Raw genomic sequence first — 24,938 nt, 5'->3', positions numbered from 1 at the left:
AAAATGTATATATGAGAATTAAGCTTTGTCAGTGAACAATTACTAATGAATGATTGTCAATACTCACAAAAGTTTGGTTTCTTCAAATTCACTGGAGTAATTTATAAAAAGATATTCAACGTTTACTCTTAGAAATTGGAGGTTTTATTTTTTTACAGGAGGATAACTTACCTAACTAATAAGCAACAAGGTCACTTACTCTTACTGCAAAACTCAATCTTTGATTCAAGTATTGATCAAATGTACATGGGCCGATTTTAGCCTGCCGTAAGCGACAGGAGCAGAGTGGTTAAATTTGTGGTGGAATACTTACCGCTGCATTCATGATGCAATCCAGTCCGCCGCCACTTAACTATGCAGTTTCCTGAATCATCCAAAGCATTTTATGGCAAGTTATTAGAAAAGGCTACCACTCCATTAATGTCCAGGCAGTCTCCAATCACAGAAACAGGATCATGCAAGTTTGTGCAAAGTACCCCAGCAGCTGTCACAATGCATTTATTCCATTCATTTCTCACCCAAGTTATTGAATCTCTTTCTGCACTAAAGCCAGGTCCTGGGGGTGATGCTGCTGGTACTGACAAGGCCTGCTGATTAGCAGCCCTGGGGATGCTCCTGCGGATGCTGGGGAAGAGTACCTCCCTCCTTTCCCTGACCTCCTCCAAGAGTACCCTACGGGAGGCATCAGAAAACCTGGGGGCAGCCTTCCGACTCATTAGTCCTACCACAGTGTTGGAACGAAATCTGAAAGCAGGGAATGCAACCTTGCTTTAAGAGGTGCATTCCGGCTTGAAATACTTTTTGGGAGACCCACCAGAAATTGCATGGAGAAAGTGGCCGGGCTGCCTGTTTCCCAATGCGATCAGGTGGGCACAGCCCATCAATCATATTAAAATGAAACCCAGGAGTTCACATTGCCTGGGCTTCAAGCTGGCGACATAACGGAGGCTTCCTACTCACCCATCTCCTCGCCCGCTGGATTCTTGCACCCCTCCCCGCCCCCGTCCACCCTAGAGTTAAAATTGACCTTTCAGTGTCTTACAAAAACTGCCAAAGAGAATCAATTTAAACATTTACATTGGCCCGTAAATTGCTCTGAATGGTGAACCAGCAGTGCTCGCCGCTCATTAGATTTAAATGCACCCACTAAGTTATCACATTTTTTTTGGCGGCAACTTCCTTGAACTCCGACTTCAAAAAAACATCAGCGTTCTTTCCCAAGTTGTGTGAGTGGTGAAAGTATCCTTAAGGCCCCTCAACCAAATAACTTGAAGCAAACTATGCTATGAGAACCAGGAAGTGCAGTTCATAGACAAGCACAGACTAAAAACCCAGATGTGCCCAATAAGGCATTATAAAATGACATAGAGAAAGCGAAATAAGGAGAGGAAAAGATAAGATTAAAAGACTGAGATTTTTAAAAGTTAATTTTTAGTGCCGGAGAGGTCGTTTGGCAGTCATTAAGACTTACCACGCTGTTAAAACTTAGTTTAGACCTAAAAAACTGAGCGTATCTGTTTTGTGGCAAGATTGGTTCATTTCCAACTGAGCAGGAGAGCAAGTTGCCGCTGGTCCATTGATTCCATTGATTGCAGCCGATTATATCCCTTTAAGGCAAAGCTGTAACATTGCCAGCGGACCAGGAAGAGCATGTTCCGGATTTCCGGGTTTAACTGCGCACGTGTGGTTGCCGGAACTTGTTCTTCGATTTCGCCACTAATAACGGTGAGCGCCATTAAGCTCACCATTATTTTAAAAGTAATTTCTCGGCCATTATTTCAGCAGAAATAACTAGTTTGCATAATGGGCAGATGATAATATGACAATGCAAAGAGGCAGTAGAGCTCAAATCAGGGAGCTGCAGGAATAGTCTCCTGAACCACAGAACATTTTCAACAATGTATCTTTTCCTCTGTGGAATAATCACCCAGTTTAATTCCTCTGAAGATCTAAACTGTGAACAATTTTGGTGTGAACAACCTGTAAATCTGCTGCACAGTACCGAAAATCCATTTGGCGAAGCAAATAATAATATCTTACTGGTTACGTCCATTTCTTGAAATTTCTTTTCAAATTTCATAGAGGAAGCAACATCACATTCAATTATTGGAATTATTTCCTTTGAATATTCATTTGAAGATAATGTTCCTGACATAAACATTGTGAATATTTTAGATATTATCCAATTCCCGAATCTATGGCCAATATTCAAATTTAAAACATCTCTCACAGATTTCCCCAATTTTTATATTAAATAAACTAAAAATTGCTCTGGCAGAATGAATTTAGCAAAGATATAAAGGAAAACGGGTGCAATGATGCACTCTGTAGTTTGGTTCTCGAGCAGCTGCAGGCAGTGCAAGTGTTGTACTGTACCTTGTGTAATTCCTGTTCAGAACCTTTATGCTGTAATCATTCTCTACAAATGGAAATGGTTCCAGTGATTTACTGGGATGCTGTCATTTCCTTGAGATATGAAAAAATATCAGTGAAAGTACATCACATCTGGTATAATTTGCTTTAACACGTAAACTCTTGTAACTGAAGAACAATCAATAAATTTTATTTTCTGGAGGGGATTTCCACTGTACAAGTGGAGCATTGGGATTTTTCTTTCTAACAATGTTATCTTTGTGAATTTTTGATCAAGTAAGAAACAATCAGTGGATACGAGGACAATGCCAGGTCTACATTACAGCTTTTTCAAACTATTTTTTCCAGGAGAGTAATGCACTTTGGTACATTTTAGTATTTTCCACTTTTTAAAGTTATAAAAATAAGCACATGTGGATGCAAGTTTTATACAAATTTCTAGTATAGGGAGATGATGTTAATGCCCCAAGAATTAATCATTCCAAATATATTATTTTAGTAGGCACAAAGATGTGTGCATTGGTGAGAGGTTACAGTTCCTATTGAGCATGCATTAGAATTTAGTCCCAATCTTAATATTATTTGAAGCGAGAACTGCAAGATAAAATATTTTTATTCCATAGTTTGCACATCCATATTTCTATTATGAATTTCATTAACTACAAAATAAAACTTTGTCCGGTAACCAAATGCAAGTTTAATCACAACAATTATTAGAAATCACTTTTTGGACAGTCTCAGCTATTTTTAGGGCAGAAATAGTACAATTTAACAACAGTAATTAGTAATAAATCCAAATTTGATATCATTATAAAAATGTTTTCTTTTGTCAATGTTACCTTTTCACAGTGGCTTTGGTCATGACAAATGTTTATAGAACAGCATAGTGATACAATGGTATTTTTAGAAGCAGGCATAATGTAGAAGATTTATTTTTAGGGGATCTTGGGGCATGCCCCCTACCCATAAAATGTTGTTATTTTTATATGATGCATTTTCCAGCATTTTGGAGTAGACTGTTTAATAAAAATAAATATTTTATGATGTATATGGTATTTCATGGTGTGCAAACACAGCATACAGTTAAATCACACACAGGTGGCGCCCCTGACAGCTCAGTGAGTAGCTCAGCCACGCTGATCAGGAGGACTGGCTAATGTACCAGGCCACAGCCAGTCAGCCTCCACCACCAGCAGTCAGGCCCTAGAAGCCACCCATTCACAACCAGCAACCAATCACCATCAACCAACTAGCTTGTTGTCACTAGTGTAAGTTGGGGAGGGTGGCGATGAGGGGGCTGGCTGGCTCTGGTGCCACATGTCATTGAAACAGGACAATGCAATCCTTAGGGAAGCCAGCAGGTGCAAGAGAGGGATTGGCCACAGGAGAAAAACTGGCAGCAGAAGCAGAAAAGCCAGCAAGAGCAGATGACAGTGACAGAATCTACAGTCAGGGGCCAGCGGCAGTGGGAGAGCCAGCAAGCCAGGAGTAAGAGAAAGCCACCAGACCAGGAGTAAAAGAGAGCCAGCAATTCAGCAATGAGTAGGAGGGGGCAGACTGGAAGCCAGAAGGGCAGCATTAGTAAGATAGATAGAGGCTGGGGAGCTGGCAGCGGCAGGAGAGGCGTGAAAATCAGAAACAGGAAACAGAGGTACTAAATTATTGGCAGATCAGGAATTCGCACCCACGGTATGTAGCAGAATTGGATCCCAAAGAAAAGCAGCAAAATGAAGGAGTCAGGAGCTGAAGTGATGGCAAATCAGGAAGCAGAAAACAACGATTTTCGAGGTGGGAGGGCAGGGCTTTTGCAGACTGTCATAAAACTGTGGCTGGTATTTTCCCCCAGCTCTAGGCATCAGTACTGAAGCATTTGGTAGATTTCTGCAAGGTAGGGAGGGTAGTCTGTCCAGAAGGAATTGTCCCATGCTAGTGGGAGTCAAACAAGGTTACTGTGAAATCTATAATGAAAAATCATGGCTGCTCCCTTGCTGCTGCTCCTCCCCAAACCAGTGTTAAAGTGGTTATACAGCTATTTAACAACCCAGTTCTTCCTGTTAACTATTGAAATTTATTAGGGTTAAAAAGGTACAGTATTGAAAAAAAACTCCATCTATCTGTGCGCGTAAATATCACATGCATTTTTTTAAAATAATGCTTCCCAGCCCCTAACTTTCCCATTTATTTCAACAATTACCAAGAAGTGCCAAAGCACCAGTAACTGGTTCTAACCTACAACAACTTGCATTTATGTAGCTACTTTAAGATACAAAAAGGATGCAAAGCACTTCACAGAGGTGTAATCAATAAATGGACACTGAGTCACAGAAGGAGATATTAGGAGAGGCGACCAAAAGTTTGACAAAGAAGTGGGTTTTAAGGAGGATCTGAAAAGGAGGAGAGGAAGGTGGAGGAGTGGAGGGGAAGTAGCAGTCGTGCTGGCAACAGACAAGTTTTTTCGGACACCACTTTCTCCCTCCTGCTGTTATACCTGCTCCAAGGGCAAATTTACCAGCAGGAGGTTCAAACTGCAAATGCGTGATGGCACTTTCAAAATTGGCTATGTACTATAAACAGCGTGACCCTGTCCATCTCAGTCTTACCTCTCGGCAAATCAATCAGACAGCAGTGCTAGCGGCAGCTTTGGAGAAGATATATTCCACACTACCAGGAGGATACATAGTGATGAGTGGAATGCCTGGTGTTTGACTTTTTGTTGGGGGTAGATGGAGGAGGAGTTTACTGAATTTTTTTGAAGATTAGAATCTGAACATCATTAAGGGGAAAAGAACAAAAGTTAAAAATATTTATAAAAAGTACTCCTTGAAGAAGAGCTCAAAGTTAAAAAAATATATATAAACAAATTCTACTCTGAATCTTTAAACAAATTCTGTTTTAATGTTCATATGCTGAAGTCACAAATTGTATCAGAATGATTTTATTTTGTGAACTAATTATAATAAACAGTGCAGATATGAAAAAACACTGCGTAATTAAAATCATTACTTATTTAATGTGAATCTTCTGCAAATATAATTTGCCTTAACCTTTGATCAAAATGGGAGTTTTTTTGGTATCTCAGTGCAAAGGTGACTTGACCATCATCTCAGAAACCACACAAGTTAAATTAGCCAATGCTGGATAGCTTTCAGAATGTACTTAAAAAAAAAAGCTCCTCTAAGATCTATGTTTAACTTTTTAATCTTAAAAAAAACCCAAGCAAATTCTGATTAATCCCTGCTGATGCACTGAAGTAAAAAAATAATATCTTCCCAACAACAAATAGCATAGGATCTGTTTCTTTTCTGATAAGAGTCTTAAATACAAAACAGTTAACTGTATAATAGTGTTCAGTGGCTGCCACAGAACCAGCCTAGTTGATATATAAAGCAGGTAAAAGACGAAAAGTTAATTTCTTGGCTGAGTGATTCCATCTTTAGCTGTGGGGCACAGTAGAAAGTCTTTCACGGAAAGTAGCAGTTGATTCTTCTATCAATCTGCAGCACACACACTCTTCCAAGGAATGTATTAAATATGAAAATCATAACATGTTATCATCTCTTTCCAGCTTCAGCCTAGTCAGCTTTTCCTAATGAATGCTGCAGCCTAAGGGACAAGTGTGCTGCCAGCAATGCAACTTCTCTGAATAATATAGAGTTGGTGCCATTTTACTTATAACATTATCCACTAACTGAAGGTTTGTGCACACATTCACAAGTGACTACTCTTGGCAGTGTGCTCCAAGTTATTACAAGACATTACAGCCATTTAATTCAAAAGAGCTTCACTGCCTTTATTCATGGAATAATCTGCTGTGGGTTTCAACTGCATCGTTTATTTGACAATACGACAAAAGATCAGAAGCCAGCAGTTATTATAAATGCATGGCTGATTTTATTGTTCATTATTTTCAACTGCGCTACAGAAAACATTTTTGAAACTCCAATCATAGATCATTTCATTTTAAATCAAAGCTTTGGTATCAACATTTTAAGTGACTTTACCTAGGCAAATTAGGTTTACTTAAAATTGTTATTTTAGCATGAAGTTCTCTTTATTGAAACTTTCATTTTAAGACTATTGTTTTTATTGAATTGCACCATTTTACATGATATGCTGCATATTTGTGAAACATCATTAATTGTATAAAGGTAAGAAAGTAAAAGTGAAAAAATATATATTATCCAGAAGGCACCACTCTTTTAAACTAATGTGTTTCTCTCCCTGGCAACAAATAACAGATGTATCACTTAAGTAAAATAATCCAAATCTGGACAAGCAATCCAGAGATTGTGAGTTCAATCCCACCAAGACAAATTATGAAACTGAATCCACATACCCTGGTAATCTGTGGACTTGCATCACAAAAATGACCATGAAAGCTGCCACATTGGTATAAAAAACAACTAATGTCCTTCAGGGAAGACTATCTGCTAACCCTACACTATATACACTACATCGTTGACTCTTAATACCTTCTGAAGTAGCTGTGCAAGCCACTCAGTTGTATACAATAGTTCCTAGGAAGCAGAAGGCCCACCAACAACTTGTCATCAGAAGGACAATAAAAGCGGCCTTAACAAAGTCATCCACATTCCGAAAACAAATACAAAAAAACTAAAATCAGATGCCAGTTGAAACCAATCTATAGACCAGGGGAAATTATGACAAACAGTAAAATAAGAAAATAACAAAAAATCAACCGTGGGACAAAACTACATGAACATATTACTTAGAATGTACAGCACAGAAACTGGCCATTCAGGTCAACTGGTCCATGCCGGTGTTTATGTTTCACATGAGCCTCCTCCCCTCCTATTTCATCTAACTCTATAATCATATCCTTCTATTCCTTTCTCCCTTATGTGTTTATCTAGCAGCCCCTTGAATGCATCTACGCTATTCGTCTCAACTACTTCTTGTAGCAAGTTCCCCATTCTAGCCACTCTCTGGGTAAAGAAGTTTCTCCTGAATTCCTTATTGGATATATTAGTGATTATCTTATATTTGTGGCCCTTAGTTTTGGTCTCCCCCACAAGTGAAAACATCTTCTCTATGCCTACCATATCAAACCCTTTCATAATCTTAAAGACTCTATCAGGTCACCCCTCAGCCTTCTCTTTTCTGGAGAAAAAAGCCCAAGCCTGTTCAATCTTTTCTGATAGGTATAACCTCTCAGTTCTGGTATCATGCTTGTAAATCTTTTTTGCACTTTCTTCAGAGCCTCCATAACCTTTTTATAATATGGAGACCAGAACTCTTGCAAAAGTATTCAGCAAAACGGCACACCAATTTTCTGTTGTAAATAATACAATATAATCTATGTAAGACAAGATATTGGAGGTGTAGAGATCTCCATTCAGTTCAAAATCTGTTGGTATAATTTAACCTGACTCAGCAAAAAGTCATCTTTACTGTCATCAGATAATGTGCCCTTAAACTAACGTGAATCTTAGAAAATGAAAATGCACCCAAATAACGAAAAGGGGGATCCTACCAAGAGAAACCAATAGAAGACTGTTTCCATCAATAAACAGCAATGAAATTTAATTAAAAGAAATTGTTTATTAATACCAATAACAGCATGAACCACTTTGGCAGGCCAGTGACCAACAAAACCTTCACCCAAACCTCTTTACCATTCCCATTTTTCCCATTAACACCTCCCTAGCATCAACAGGCTTACTACAAGGTTCCAATCTCATGGATTAAAATTTACTGCTCACAATCAAAAGGCTCCAATCTGCATCAATTTAACCATTACAGTTTAAAATGTGCTGAATGATCTACAAAGCTATAGCAAAATTTATTTTCACTTTTCAAAGCATATTTATTCCACCCTCAATCCTCAGAAGTGCAGCATGCAAATGCCATAATGAGGTGCGTGCTGTGGAAAATGTCCCATAACAGCAAAAGCAAAATTAAACAATCTCAGGAGACAAAATTTAGTAGTGTTGTAACAGACAGAATATTGTTACTGAGAGCCATAGATCTCTGCTAGAGTAGATTTAGTTGTTAACAGAGTTTGAATCTTTTCAATAACTTGCTGCAATTAGCTCATTTCCATTGACCCTACATGTTGTGAAGCTATATTGATTACATGGGGTAAACTTTAACAGGAACCGGAGGACGGGGGGGTGGGGGTGGGATTCCTGATGGGATACTTGGAAGTATGGGGTTCCAACATGTCCTTACGATTTTGGTATACTGATGTCTTTTTTTTTTGTCGGTTTCCTGCCCAACAGGCCAGCTGGACGGGAGAAGAGCCAGGAATCGGATGTGAGCATTAAATCTTAGATTTGGAGGAGGGATCGGTCATTTGGGGGGAGGGCTCATCAGGGGTCGGGAGTCATCGGGGGCCATCGGGGCGGGGCGGGCGGAGATCGCGGCGGGACTGGGCGGAACGGAGATCATGGGTGGGTTGCTCCCCCGGGCCCACAAGCAGTGCAATAAAGGCACTTACCTATTGTTACTGGCCTTCTCCCCTCCTCTCACGTGGCGTGAAGGAGAAGGCCTGGGAATCCTGGCCCCAGGAATTAAAAATAAAAAAGCTGTAAAAATGGAGGCACGCAGCCTCCTTGAAAGTTTTCACTGACCCACCCACCTCCTTAGAGCGGGTTGGTCACCTGCCCCTTGACTCGCCTCCATTAAAACCAGAAATGGTTGTTGGGGATGTTGATGGTGGGGGATTCGGTGATGGTAATGCCATTGAATGTCAAGGGGAAGTGGTTAAACTCTCTCTTGTTGGTGATGGTCATTGCCTGGCACTTGTCTGGCACGAATGTTACTTGCCACTTAAAAGCCCAAGCCTGGATGTTGTCCAGGTCTTGCTGCATGCGGGCATGGACTGCTTCATTATCTGAGGGGTTGCAAATGGAACTGAACACTGTGCAATCATCAGCAAATATCCCCACTTCTGACCTTATGATGGAGGGAAGGTCATTGATGAATCAACTGAAGATGGTTGGGCCTAGGACACTGCCCTAAGGAACTCCTGCAGCAATGTCTTGGGGCTGAGATGATTGGCCTCCAGCAGCCACTACCATCTTCCTTTGTGCTAGGTATGAATCCAGCCACTGGAGAATTTTCCCCCTGATTCCCATTGATTTCAATTTTACTAGGGCTCCTTGATGCCACACTCGGTCAAATGCTACCTTGATATCAAGGGCAGTCACTCTCACCTCACCTCTGGAATTCGGCTCTTTTGTCCATGTTTGGACCAAGGCTGTAATGAGGTCTGGAGCAGAATGGTCTTGGCGGAACCCAAACTGAGCATCGGTGAGCAGGTTATTGGTGAGTAAGTGCCGTTTGATAGCACTGTCGACGACACCTTCCATCACTTTGCTGATGATTAAGAGTAGACTGATGGGGCAGTAATTGGCTGGATTGGATTTATCCTGCTTTTTGTGGACAGGACATACCTGGGCAATTTTCCACATTGTTGGGTAGATGCCAGTGTTGTAGCTGTACTGGAACAGCTTGGCTAGAGGCACGGCTAGTTCTGGAGCACAAGTCTTCAGCACTACAGCCGGGATGTTGTCGGAGCCCGTAGCCTTTGCTGTATCCAGTACACTCAGTCGTTTCTTGATATCACGTGGAGTGAGGACGAGGTCAAGTAGGTATTTATATAGTGACTTTAACATAGTAAAATGTCCCAAGATGATTCAGTGGCCGGGGGGGGGATGGAATCGGTAGCTCGGGAACGGAACTCGTGGCGTGGTCGAAGACAATGGCTTTGGTCTTCCCAGTGTTCAATTGGAGAAAATTTCGGCTCATCAAGGACTGGATGACAGACAAGCGGTCTGACAACACAGAGGCAGGGGAGGGGTCGAGAGAGGTGGCAGTGAGATAGAACTGAGTGTCGTCAGCGTACATTGAAACCTGGCTTTGTGTTTTCAGATGATGCTATCGAGGGGCAGCATGTAGATGAGAAACAGGAGGGGGCCAAGGATAGATCTGCAATAGGACTAATAATAGTCCTCATACAGTGCTCCTAGGACTACTGCTACTTAGGTGCTACAAAATGAGCTGGCATCACCCATTTAATTATTTTAGTAGTGCACCCACCACTTACGGCATGATGTACAGGCAGCACCACAGGGGTTAGGGGCCAGAATGCTGGGCTCCAGCAGCAATAGAGGGCTGCTGGCTGGCTGTATTCTGCTGCTATTGTTTCCCATGATAAGTGGGATCAGGGCACAATGACTCTTTCATTAAATGGACAATGGAGGCCAAAGAAGATAAAGTACAGAGAGAAGGGTAGTCCTGTTGAAAGGAGAGGGTCAATCTGCAGGCAAAACATTCCTTTTTGGCCCAATCCGCCCTCAATGCCCACTTTAAACCACATTATTGGAAGGATGCCTCATTTGCATAAAAAACAGGGCCATAACAAATCTAGCGCACTGGGAGGAGGCGGGGATGCTGGCTCTGAGTGCTTTTGGGGTGTATTATGTTACACCACACGAATTGACATTAAGCATGCCTCAGGCTACAGAGATCCAGAATGCGATGAGTCAGCATATAGGTGTCAAGTATTGCATTATTGACCTAAAAAAAAAATCAAAATCCCTTCATTCTTTTTAACAGATTCTAGCACTGCTGGACTCCCTTAGAATATATTCCTATTATATTTCTATAATTTTTACTTACAAGCAAAAAAACACACATTATATCATTCAAAAACAATAAAAAGACACACACGGCACTTCAGGGAGAATTTAACCAAAATAATAAAGTCTGTCCTTGCATTACTCATATTTCTCTCCATTTTTGTTCTGTGATGGTCCTTTGTCATTTTCTATTTCCTCTAGAGAGCAGTCTGTGATCATCTATTTAAGATGAATACCTTCCTGTGCAAAACCCAGTGTCAGCAGCCTTCAAATGAGCATAATATTAAACTCGATCTTAGATTTATTTACACATTATATCAAGTATTGCTGTGCAAATTTATTTTAAGTTGGAAGTGGGCCATGAATTATTACTTATTTCTTATTTTGACTGGTACCTGGAGCTGTCAATACTGGGAGAATTCTAGGTGTGAGATTTTCAGAAATGCCACATACCTGAAGCATCACTTTGCACTAAAAACATAAACGTGATTAAAAACAGCAAGAACATGGATCACTTGGATATAAAACAAGGACAGGCCATTCCAAGTTCACAGTCCTGCTACCATGGATGTGCCTGTTCTAAGATAATGTATTTTTCAGTTATTATTAGAGCAAACGACTTGTCTCCTGTAACTAGAGAAAGAGCTGCACTAGCAGTCGGAGGTCAGTGAGCAGTACTCCACGCATGTGTTTCAGTAGGTATGCAGAGTACTGCTTTTTCCAACTTTGCAGTAGTACAAGCAAGCAACAAAAAAGTAGCTCCTACTTACATAACTGCAAGAACAAGCCCAATACTTCATCTTGTAGTTCAGGATAAATATCGTCATAATTTTTCTCTCCTCTCACCAATACTTTTCTTTGTCTTTCTCTCCATCTCCTTCCTTTTTTTGAAACTGTATTAGGAAGGGTTTTTTTTGTTCTTCTGTCACTTTGCACCGGTTCTTCTCTCCATAAAAGTTTTCATAAACAATGTGAAGTCCAAGTCAACTCATCCACCAGGTAGAGGTGAAAGCAGCCTTGGCACTATTTTTTTTAAGGATGTAGCAGTACTACCACTTTCATGACAACGTAAAGTGGTTTTGATTTCACAATGTGAAAGTGGCAACATGACTTGGGAGTCGGGGTGGTGATCTGAATCTCGAGCACTCAAAAGCAAACGATGAGAGAATACCTCGATAGGTAGTCGTACACGACTTGGAGTTCATGCCCGGTACTATATAACTCCCACTCGGTGAAAAGCGGGATTTCAAAAGTAACCATGCAGTCCACTGGTTCTCCTGGGGATTTTACAAATTTATTTTTCAAAGTTTCTAATGTTAGGAGAAACTGTTCTCTGTTGAAAATCTGATCCCCTATTCTTTACTGAAAGTCCCATTCCCAAGCTGATTCAGAGATCCAGCCATCTGGCTCATCTTCCCCATGCTGCAAGATCCCACCGCCTTCATAACATTAAAATTTAGTCACCCAGGAAAGACCTGCAATCGCGCTTGCACGCACAGAACCTCTTTGTCACTGAGCTCAGTGCGAGGTGCAGTTAGCAGTATAACTTGGTTCTGTTGACTCAAAATTGCACTCTACAGATGCACTTCTCATATCAGTAGCTGTAGTATATCATCATCATCCTTAGTTCTGCTTTCGTACTGCTTACAGTGAGCAAACAGGTGTTGCGGGTGACAAAACTTGTTCCAGGAGCTCTCGCCTTGCATTTCCTACGTATAGTGTAAGCACTGTGCATCTCTATGCAGTTGCTTGGAAAAGAGCCGAGCAAGAGGTTCCAACTTGTGAACAGCTCGGGGCTGCACTGGTGCAACTGCACCTAGGTTGGTCAGGTTGGTCCTGATCAACATTTAGCAGGAGCCAGCTTGCCAATTTCCTGCTGCCTCTAGCTCCTTTTAAAGTCCCTTGCTCCATTCTCTTTGGAAAGTCCCACTCCACCTACACTTTGGAAAGTCTCTGCTGAAAGTCCCCACCTTCTCTGTTGAAAGTCTGATCCTCTATTCTTTACTGAAAATCCCATTCCCAGGCTGGTTGAGAGATCCAGCCATCTGGCTCATCTTCCCCATGCCGCAAGAAGTAAATTGAAAAGAAAACTGTAGAAAGGAGAAAGAAAATGGGAAAGAGAAGCAAAGGGGAAAAGTAGGCGAAAAAGGGAAAAAGAGAAGAAAAGTGAGGAGAGAAACAAAAGTGAAGTAAGAGGAATGTGAGGGAGTGAGTGAGAAACAGAAGTGGAGGATAAAACGAGCAAGGAATACAGACGTGAAGCAGAAGAAAAACAAAAATAGGGAAGAGAAAAGTGAGGAAAAGTAAGAAATAGACTAGAGGAGAGACAGCAAAAAACAAAAGTAGAGGAGAAAAAGAAACACAAAATTGAAGAAGGACAGAAAGAGCAAGGCAGAACTGAAGGATACTGAGAGTGAGAGAAAGTGAAGGAGGAAAGCATGATAGAAGCAGAGGAGAGAGAGAAAAACATGAAAGAGAGAGGAATAGAAAGAGAGAAAGAAACCAGTGAAGAAGAAGGGTGCCAGGAACAGAAATGGAGGAGAGAGAAACATTTTTTGTAGACTATTCCTGCTACTGTCCTTAGCTAGAGGGATGTGAGAGGCCCACAAAAGTTTGAGAACCACTGGATCAGATTGTTTTGTTCAAATTTATCATGAATTATAATTGGCTAGAAAGCACTTTGAATAAAGGCATGAGGGCCAGACATTGTGTGAGTGGCCCTTCATTGTCCCTATCGTCATTTTGTCAGTGGTTGCACCCATTCTTACTCACAACAAGGATACCTCTGATGCCTCTATTTGCTCTCGCTTTTTAAAGGTTTTTCTCCACGTATGCAGAACATCACATTGAACAGACTGCACCTTTTCTGTGCTGCACTGTAGAATGGAAACAGAGTCCTCCATGGGTATGAGGTAGCAATTCTTAGGCAGGAGAACACGAGATTGTGAATTCACATGGGAGCGGTTGATAGATTAGCTGGTACACTGAGACAGTGGACTGTCTTGCAACATAGGTATTGCAGTACTCTAGTAGCAGCTCTTCCCTCTGCCTACTTATCCAAGTATTCCTTTTAAATTCAACAGTAGCAGAACTGAGTATAGAGATATATGATAGATAGTACAGCAGACAGATAAATGCCTCAGCATCAACATATCTTCCAAATAATGATTGTTGGAAGTATGAAATATTAACACCTTGTTGATACTGGAGATAGATCAGTGGCAAGCATCCTAATTAGATTGTGAACCAAACACTAAAATCAGTCTGTGCCCAGTAAACATCGTAGTTCAGCAACATTCATCGTATTAGCATAATTTGTAAGGTTCAAACTGCCAACTTTATACTGGAGTATTGGTCCTTGCCAAATTCACTCCAGAACAAACTTGCAACATAAAAGCATGGACAAACATGAAAGAAAACCCAAATGCTTAGGCAGAGTAGGGAAAAGATCCTATGTACAATGCTATCCAAATTTGTAGGATTTGATAATCCAAAGAGCTGACAAAAACAAAGAAGCAAAGCTAACAAATTATTAATTGTAACCTACTATGTTGCTGTGTGCCATTTTTTGGCACATTAAGCATTCCCCAGCAGATCCAGTATGATTAGATGCAGAGTAAAGCTCCCTGCAACCCAATGTTATGTTTTAGTTCCAACCTCTGACTAGATCCCCCTGTTGCACTAATATGACATTTTTCTGTTTTTACACACCAGTTAACCTGTCGCTTTTCTGAGAAAGATTGACAATTTGGTGGCTATTACTATTCGTTATGTGCTGTGGGCCCATGCCCACTAAGAACTGAATGGAGAGTGCCCAAACTGATTTCACTTCGGATCCTTGCAGCTTGCAGAGAAAACTTTTATATAATTAGTTTGTGCTAGATTTGAACCCAAGTCCTGGAAGTGAAAGGCTAGTGTCTGACAAAAAAAATAAAGATTTGCAATACACTATGGTTCAAAATATTTCTCTGCAATTCAGAACATGAAATATGACAAAGATATTGAACAGAAGAAGCCTAAGGTAACTAGTGGGAGGATCAAGGACAATTTCAGTGATTAAGGAAGATGTCTGTTTTATTAGGTATCAACTGTCGAATATTGAACATCATGCTGTAGAAGAAATTTGCTTCACTGGTTAAGCATATACTCTGGATGCCAACCAGAAACAATGTTGACTTACTGTGTGGGAGTAAAGAAGAGAATGGCAAAAGATTATTACAGAACAGCGACATAAATCACATTCCAAAAAGTCATGATAACACAAATAGAATGGGAGATGCTCGTTCATGTACTATTTAATGTAGATGTCTTTTGGATCAGACACAAACCAAAGTTCAGGTGGATGTAAAATATTCCTTAGCACTATGTGAAGAAGAGCAGGGGATTTTCCCAGTGTCCTGACTAACATTCCTCCCTCAACCTACACCACCAAAATGCAGATTATCTAGTCATTCATTCATTCATTTGCTGTATGTGGTATGTTGCTGTGTGCAATTTAGCTGTCGCATTTGTCTGCATAATAACAGTGACTACACTTCAAAATTAATTGTAAAGTGCTTTGGAAAGTCCTGTGGATACGATAAGGCATTGTATAAATGCAGGTTCTTTCTTCTTGCTAATGTATAAGAAGAGAAATTTATGCCATTGTTCAGGAAAGTCATCTTATATGCAGTCACATCTAATCTGCTAGATTGCCTCCAATTTTAAATCAGGAGTGGGAGCCTCAGAAATGGGGAGGGTGAAATATCACAGATTTGGAGGAGTGGAGTAACAACGGACTTAAACAGCTGAAAGGAAAGTGCTCTGCTCCTTCAGCAGTAAGATATTTAAATGACAATATCCCCTCCAAAATTTAGTCCCTACTTCTAATGCTGATTTAAAATTGAAGATAACTCAGGAGGATGGACAGAGGGAGAGCTGATTCCCAAATAGAGAACAATGGGTTCAAATCCCAGGACCATGGCCACTACAGTATGCCTTCTGTTTTTTAAATTTTCAGTTGTTTGTTGACATGAAGGTGACAATTTTGGTTGACAGAAAATATGTAATGTTGTCCTTAGTCTTAAACGAGATTCATGGATCTTCGGGGTGGAACTCTAGCAATTCATCTTATTTGTGAGTCACCTTATATGAATGGATTTATGGTAAATAGCCGATAACAGCACCAAAAAAGCAGCAGCAGTGTCCAGTGCTTTACCAAAGATTGACAGAAGTGCATTGTCAGAGCAATGTCGAGGAGCTTAATGCTGAAAGTAACTGATGGCATCCCTGATCCAAGAGGGCTTAGCATGTCACCAGGTGCAAGTGAACATTATTCCGATCTCCAGCAATGCCATCTTTTCCATTGATGAGCACATAAAAGCTACATTCGCCTTTGAACTGTACTGATGTTTCTGCCTTTTCTGTGGATTTACTTTACATTTGACTTAAAAAGGCAACTTACAGTTTCAAATTCACTGTGAAATATATTAACTTTAGAATTCCACTAATTCCATTGCAAAACTGTGGTAATAAATTACAACCACTGAAAGCCAAGCACTTCCCTACAGCGAGGAAAGAAAAATTAGTGAGCATGTCATTCCCCAAGAGAGCCTTACGCCCTTTCCAGTGGCTGGCAGAATGAAGCACAGATGAACGCAACAGATCTGTGTTTTCCATTATATTTTACACGCAATCTTTTTTTAAAAACAAGAAAAAGATGAAGAAAAATTTACAACAAACCCTCACAACTACATGCAGAAAAATGCAAGAGCACCAAATGAAGCTCATAGACCTAACCTTCTACACCTCATGTAAGCTCCACAGGCTTCACACCTCCCTATTGAATGAATCCTGGAGCAGATGCCGCTAAACTGGCATGCTCCAACACACCTCTGGTCCTACCCCAAATCGAATCATTCTAGTCAGTGATCCAGGATGCCACAAAGACCATGATCAGCCCCGAGGTCGCTCAAATCAATCCTCCTCCTAGTGGAGCCTGTGCCAGGGGGTTTGCAGGCCACTTGAGATGTGTAGACCAACATAATTCTCACTGTTAACAGCAAGAAGATACATTTCTCTGCAATAATGAAGCCTCTCATCATAAGTATGTGGATTAAACATCTGTGAAACATATACCAGTATGACCTCTCTGCAGCCTTTGACATGTTTGACTACATAATCCTCTTCCAATGACTCTCCTTTGTTGTCCAGCTCAGTGGGACTGCCTGGCTTGGTTCCAATCTTACCTATTCTGATTGTAGCCAAAGCACCTCTAACAATGGCTTCTCTTTCCATTCAACACTGTGACCTCCGAAGTCCCCAAGGATCCATCCTTGGCCTTCTTCTCTTCCTTATCTACATGCTGCTCCTTGGCAACATTATCCACAGACATGGGGTCAGCTTCCACATGTACGCTGATGTCACCCAGCTATACCTCGCCACAGCCTCTTTGAAACCCTTCAGTGTCACGTGCTGTCAGGCTGCTTTCCTGCATCCAATCGTGAATGAGTCACAATTTCCTCCAGTTAAACATTCGGAAAAACAAAGCCATCAGCTTCGCCACTGCATCCCCCCCACCCCCCACCCCCCAACAAACTCCCTATCCTCACCACTGATTCCATTCCTTCCCTGCCCATTGTCTCAGGCTGAACCAGACTGTTTAACTCTGAGGCTGAACTTCTGACTCCATATCGTCCTCATTGCAAAGACCGCCTACTTCAGCTCATCTAAAATTCTTTGGCCAATGTACTATCCTGCACCAAGTACTGCTTGCCCATCATCTTGTCCTCACTGATATACATTTGCTTCTGGTTCTCCAACATCTCAAATGTAAAATTCTTTGGGGTTAAATCCCTCCAGGGCACCGCCTCTCCCTAACTCTGTAACCTCCACCAGTGCTACATCCCTCCGCCAAACTCTTCATTCCTCTGACTGTGGCCTCATGCATTCCCCCTCCCTTCCTCGCACCAATCAGGGCCCCTCGTTCAGCCACCTAGGCCTCATGTTCTGGAACTCCCTCCCTAAACCCCTGTGCCACTCCACTTCCCTCTCCTCCTTCAAGACCCTCCTTAAAACCCAACTCTTTGACTGAGATTTTGGTCACCCCTCCTAATACCTCCTTCTTTTGCTCAGGGTCCATTGTTTTCTATTTTTCTCTTACTCCTCCGTGGAGTAGTAGTCGTAGTAATTGCCGTAGTATAACCTGTACTTTAAGCTGGAAAGGCACCGAGCAGTCTGGACTCTTTCCCAGTGGCCCATATAACAACTTCTCCCTCCCCAAAGCACCATACTTCTCCACAGGGAGAGGCAGTCTGATCGAAGAGGGAAGATAGGAGTTCCAAGTACCACAAGAATAGTGAACCAAACAGTGACATCCCCAGAAAAGTTATAATAACCATGTGCTTCCCCACTTGAAAGTCTCCTGCCTTCACCTGTGACCACCCTGATCCTGAGATGTAAAACTACTAAATATGCACGATTATGCCAACAGACACATTTATATAATTGTAGACTCCTCTTAATGCCACATGAAAAAAAATGACGACTGCACAATATATAAGTTTGTGTATGACTTTTCCTTAAAAAAATACAGAAATAAAAAAAATGTTTTCAATCTTACCTGTTCAATATTTGCTTTCTTCTCCTTCCCTTTAGACTTCAACTGCTTACTCCAAACTGGAAGTAACCTTTCGATCTGTTTTTCATATTCCATCTATGATACAGAATAATATGTAGGTATTATTTTAACCTTTTTCATCTCAGTTTTGTTTCAGTAACCAAAGCTGCACACTTCAGCTGTAATTTCTAGGGTCAGCCGCAGGCAAATGCAATGGCTGAGCTCCAAGCATTGGAAATACCTCTGATTGAGAGCTTGCCCATATGGGGCAGGAAATACCATGCTGGTAGAGTGGTGCATCTGGTGGAAGTGGACTACAGGTTTGCTCACAGCATGTGACACAAGTTTTCCTTGTAAACTGAAACCTCTGACTGTATACTATGGTAGGGAAGAATTGGTGCCTGAGTGCCATGTGCCAGCGCAGTCTCATCAGCTTGGCCTCCCTCTATTGCTCCTCCTCTTCTTCCAAGAAGCAAATATGCAGCCTAATGGAAAACCCACTGTAACCTATGTGAAAAGGGAGGTGAGAGGTAAATTATTGCCTCTCATCAAAAGACACAGGCAGATGGTAAAATAGGTGGTAAAAGCAAAAAACAAAAACAACAATAAATATTTTTAACAGCATCTGTAACTGAATAAGCTAGCTCTTTTGAACTTACTTTCACCTTCAGAGTAAGGCCTAGTAACTTTGGATGCCCATTTTATACTGGCATGATTGAAGCTCAGCTTTAATTAGATGGAAAATAGGACATATTATCATGTTGTTACTGCCACACTTACCTATGCCCATCCAAAAATTGGGTGGAAGGGATGTACTTCCTCCATCAGCCAGAAATGATGGCTGAAAATTGGGCATGCAATTAAGTGGTATTCCCCACCCCATTTCCCACTTCTGTCCACCCAATTACCATCCCTAAATCAGATAGAACATGGCAGGAAACTAGCTTAGTATACCTTACCATTTAAAAAACAAAAGTAATGTATTAAATATTGTAAAACGATTATGAAGGTCTATATGAGACAAATAAATGTGGACAACTCAAACTCCTAACTTAATCCTATCAGGTAGGGTTAAGTGGATATTTAAATTTTAGCCCCTATGATAATTACATTTCAGGAATTTTTCATTATTCTAACTTGTAACGGTCCTCTCATTTTTGTCTACAGAAAAGGTAAAAGCTTTTTAATGTCTGGTTTGAACTGTACTTTTGAGATGCGTAATTGCTATTTCTCATGCAAACTGATTTCCAAAGTACAGTGTAACTGGTCTTGACTCTTCCTAAAATGGTCCCGACAGTTTCTGTCAGATCTAAGGCTGGCCAGGTACATTACCAGTTTCTGTTGAAACTTGCTGCTTTACAACTATCCAATCAATTAATAGTTCAAAACTATTAGTCTGTTTCAGCTTAATGGTTTGCTTCCCACAAAGCTTTGCAGACTTTAAAAAAAACTCCAGCTTCTTCTTTCTCCTTTTCTCCATCTCCACATTTCACTTGTAGCACCTATGTCTACTCCTAATGCATACTATATACTCTGTCCACATAAAGTGCCAAATGAAACAGCATTTACCATTGTTCTCCATGTTTAAGCATTAAAAAGACAGAACGTAGGGCAACAGCTGAAGAAGCACAAAACATATTGGAGTGTTTAAGTAGACAGGTAGGACATAAAGTGAAGAGTTACTGATACTTTATAAAGCATTAGTAATGCCACAAGTCCAAATGTGGTTGCTATGAGTAAGAAAAAGAACTAGATACAGGAAGAGGATTCAAAGAAAGTCAACAAGATGGTTCCAGGATTTGGAAGTTAAATCTGTTCTCATTTAAAATATTTGGGAAGAAATATGATTCCAGTTCTTGTTAAAGCAATGAAGTGATTAGAGATGGTCACTTTTTTTTATTTTAAACTTATATTTTGAACAAATTCAAACGGAAGTAACTGAGTTTTACATCGAGTTACATCGAAACTACAACACAGAAACAGGCCATTAGGCCCAACTGGTCTATGCTGGCGTTTATGCTCCACACGAGCCTCCTCCCTCCCTACTTCATCTACCCCTATCAGGATACCCTTCTGTGCTTATGTGCTTATCTAGCTTCCCATTAAATACATCTATGCTATTTGCCTCAACTATTCCTTGTGGTAGCAGGTTCCACATTTTTACCACTCTTTGGGTAAAGAAGTTTCTCCTGAATTCCCTATTGGATTTATTAGTGACTTTTTTATATTTATGACCTCTAATTTTGGACTCCCCCACAAGTGGAAACATTTTCTCTATGTCTCCCCTATCATTATCTTAAAGGCCTCTATCAGGTCACCCCCCTGCCTTCTCTTTTCTAGAGAAAAGAGCCCCAGCCTGTTCAGCCTTTCTTGATAAGTATATCCTCTCAGTTCTGCTATCATCATTGCGAATCTTTTTTGCACCCTTTTCAATGTCTCTACATCCTTTTTATAATATGGAGACCAGAACTGTGCACAATACTCCAAGTGTTGTCTAGAGTTTCTAGTTAAAGTTACAGTTAAACTAAGTATAAGATATAACTTTTTCACACTTAGTGTTATTATAGAATCACCGAATGTTACAGCACAGGAACAGGCCATTCAGCCAATCAAGTTGCACTACTGTCTTGCTCCACACGAGCCACCTAATTTAATCCCATCCTTCTGACCCCATACCCTTTAACATTCCTCAATTTTCAAACAACTATTTAATTCCTTTTTAATTAATTTATGGGCTGTGCTTCAACGATAGTTTGTAGTAAAGAACTCCACATTCTAGCCACCCTCAGTTCAAGATTTTTTTTAAACCTACATGGCAATCTACTCCACAAGTTGTCTACTTATGCAGTAGACTGCCATCTAGTGCAAAAAGCACTGAGCTCACTGAAGCATTCAAAAGGGAAGTGAATCAGTTAATGATTTAGCAAAGATTATAAGAATAAATAGGGAAAATTTTAAGAAGAATAAACAGTATGGGATGAATAGCCCTTTGGGAGTTCTACATTCTTATTTTTGATAAGCCCATAAACAATCAGGGGGATTAAATTCCTCTTTTAATGAAAAAAAGGTAAATGCTTGTTTTCTTCCATAGTTAACAACCCACTAACAAAACTCCATTCCAGAAATCACACATTTCAAAACCATAGGATTGCACAATTTCATTAACAGGTGGGTAATTATTGAGAAAAACATATATTCTACCATTTTTGTTAAAAGTGAAATTTCACCCCCAAATCTGAATGATAAGCTTGGTGCTTGCTTTCAGCTGTAGAACAACACTATCAAGGAAACAAATGAGAGTAAAATAAATAATAGTTAATGGAAAATAATAAATAGAAAGAAAAAAGTAATACAATTATTGGGGAAGAAAGTAAGAGTGAACTGTTAGGCAAACAATGGCAGACAAAACTGTGTTTGTGTGAAGTCGTAAGAGTTGAAAGATTATTGGAAATAGGGAAAAATTGACATCTTTTTCTTAATGCTACTAACCATCATGTTCTGCAGGCTATGCTGCTTATTTTGCTGAGTGTGCGACTTATTTTGCTGAATTGTAAACTGTTAACCTTTGACTAGTGACCGACCCTTGTCAACCTCATTGTGAGGCAAGGCAGCTACATGATAAAAGAGGTACAATGACCCAAAAAGCGGAACAATAATCTAAAGATAGCGATAAGACCAGGATCATGCCGAGATAGCTAGACGAATGCGGTCAAACAAACTGGCCACCTTGGAAAACAACCTTGCCAAGGGTCTTGTGGTTAAATGAGTAATGTTAAAACAAGCTGACCATTTTGAATTCTTTGAAAAACAACTTTGTTAATCCATAAGGGTCTTATGAATATTGTTCCATATATGATGTGAGGTTCCGGCCCGGGGGTCGGGGGTGGGGCATAAAAACCCAATGTCTTTTGAGCTCAGGGCAGAGGAATCAGCGAAGATCACCCAACTGTTGAAAGAACACCTAGCTATCTGAAGACATCAATGCTGTCAGAAGAACACCTGACTATCAGAACACTACCTCACTGTTGGAAAACTTGAATCGACCACATCGCCAACTTAATTACGACCTCTGCCCAGGAATCAAACGGAGTAATATTGCTTTGATCTTTGTTGTCTAAATATTTGATAACTTTACATGTTTGATTTGACTATTAATAAATGAGACATCGATTACCAATTAGTGTCACATCCGAATCTGTTACAAAGTGCCACTATAGCAACCAACAAGAAAAGTCTGACAACTGAATTTGTTGTTTATGGATAATTAAACTGCATATATTTAGAAAAGCAAATCAGCACATCCAAGACAGTATCATATTTGTCTCAGATCTCTAAAAATGGAGTATTGATTTATTGGGTCGCCCCTAGGTGAAGGGCCAAAGCCCACAGTGCAAGACACTGAAGTACAGTGCAAATGACTCAATCAGGACTCAGTAACTTCATATAGAAAAGGTACCGGGTTAGAAATGGTTGAAGTGTATTATATGGCTCCAAATAATAGTTTAGACTTAATTAGCAGCACTGCTATACATAATTGAAAACCAATTAACAGCTGATGGACTTTGATTAGTAATTTTGCTTTTTCAAGCAAACATTACAGATCACACCGCAAGTCAATGATTCAAGCCTAACGCTGTCATTGTAATATCAGTGATTTCAGAGGAAATTGCTGTGTTACACTAAATACATTGACCCCCTACATAGCACAAGAGTAGCACTCAATATGTGATGTACGGTAGATTAATTTATTTCTCTACTATTTTCCACTACAGATTTTATAAGTAGCACCGATAAAATGGTCAATTATTTTATCTGTTAGACTGCAAAAACACACACGCAGGTTTGGTGCTCTAAACTCCCTCCAAATCTTCCCTCCGTTACTCAAAACCTTGTAGTTTCCCTGTAATTAGTCTCAAAATGAGTATGCATGGAAAGGAATGCTACTGGAAGTAAGCAAACTCAACATTTCTTGCTTTGCACCAGTGGCCTATTCTCTACACTGGATGCTGACGAGGATGCATCCGGCAATTTTAAAATACAGTACTAACCAAGTACTCAGTAATAAACATAAACATTAAAATGATCCCCTAAGAACAATCTGGCCGTGTGGATAAACACACCATCGAATATAATACTGAGCCACACAGAACAGAAGCCCTCAAGTTCAATTTCTGGTCTGTGCTCAACTAGCTGATCTCAAGCACGGCAACAATTGTGCCACAAGTGCCCTTCATTAAAGGGAAAAAAAAATCAGCCAAGGTTTCCAGTCCTGATCACTATCTAGTGACTCCTGCGGTTAAGTGCTCATGTGAATATCACAGGCAAACAGCATCAGGCTCACGATGCCCTCCAGGTTGAAGAGCCTGTCGACGCTCAATGCCTAGGCTCTCACACAAAAATAGGGCCTCTGGAACCATACTCTACCAATAAGAGAGCAGAGAAAAGGGAGAAATTTAGCATAAAAAGCAAACTGCATTAGTATTAACAGAACTGCTTGCCTGTACAAGTAACAACACAGTAGTAATTACATAAAAATAATATAGATCGTATCTATAACAGTTTGTGCTCACAAATAAAGAAACACGGTTGCTTTATTGCTGTGGGCAGCCATTGTTCTTACACTATCAATACTTCAGGCAATTCTTACAGTTGTTTTATAGGCTGAACAGATTAGATAACTACACTAACCTTTACATAGGTTAAAATTGAACTCAATGGTATAATTAACTGAAATAAATACACTGGTTTGTCCTAGAACAGCTCTTAATATTTTTCACAATCTTAGTAAACAGTTTATCATTTCAATAAAATTATAGTTTCTGAAAATTTAGTTGAGGTCAAAAAGGCCATCTGTCTCCCTGCAACCTTTGGTGTTAGTGCATAAAATTCATTACTCTGGGACATCCAACACCATACAAATACCTACAAAGTAATGCACCATTGTACTCAATAACATTCCAATTTTTTTAATAATCAGTGCATTCTGCATTAATACACAAAACACACTCTCCAAACTTAATACTTTAGGAAAGAGTACTTGCAGAATTTAAACCTATCCCCTGTACATGACAGCAAAAGATATGATTTACAAAAATCCTTATGAACCAAAGCACAATGGGAGTTAAATTCGGGAGCGCCCATTTTTGGGTAGACTCTCCCCTCCCCACCTCACGCAGGGTTAATACCCAGTGAACAAATAGTGAGGTCGGAGGAGCTCCGGATATTGCATCTTGGACCTCGTTGCGGTAGGAGGTACATGGTAGCACAGCGAACCCACAGGTAGGTGATCAGGTCGGATCACAGAGATTGGATGTTCAGGGAGAAAGTCATCAGGGGCCTTGGAGGGACTCATCGGGGTCTGA

At 40.4% G+C, this 24,938-nt stretch overlaps 1 protein-coding gene across 2 annotated transcripts in view; it reads right to left on the bottom strand.

Annotated features, from left to right (window-relative positions):
* The window catches only part of kiz (kizuna centrosomal protein), a 184,341-nt gene that overhangs the window by 122,018 nt on the left and 37,385 nt on the right, over positions 1-24,938 (bottom strand). For both annotated transcript variants that reach the window (XR_010963565.1, XM_067988390.1), the window contains exon 4: positions 18,580-18,672. Coding sequence is in view for 1 of the 2 variants with exons in the window: in XM_067988390.1 (XP_067844491.1) it covers positions 18,580-18,672 (93 nt within the window). In the remaining variant the exon portion in view is untranslated. The remainder of the gene's footprint in view (positions 1-18,579; positions 18,673-24,938) is intronic.

This window comes from Heptranchias perlo, chromosome 8 (assembly GCF_035084215.1).
Source record: "Heptranchias perlo isolate sHepPer1 chromosome 8, sHepPer1.hap1, whole genome shotgun sequence".
In the NCBI taxonomy this organism is placed as follows: domain Eukaryota; kingdom Metazoa; phylum Chordata; class Chondrichthyes; order Hexanchiformes; family Hexanchidae; genus Heptranchias; species Heptranchias perlo.
The sequence above is the reverse complement of the archived record's forward strand: the minus strand, read 5'-3'. Positions and strand labels throughout refer to the sequence as shown.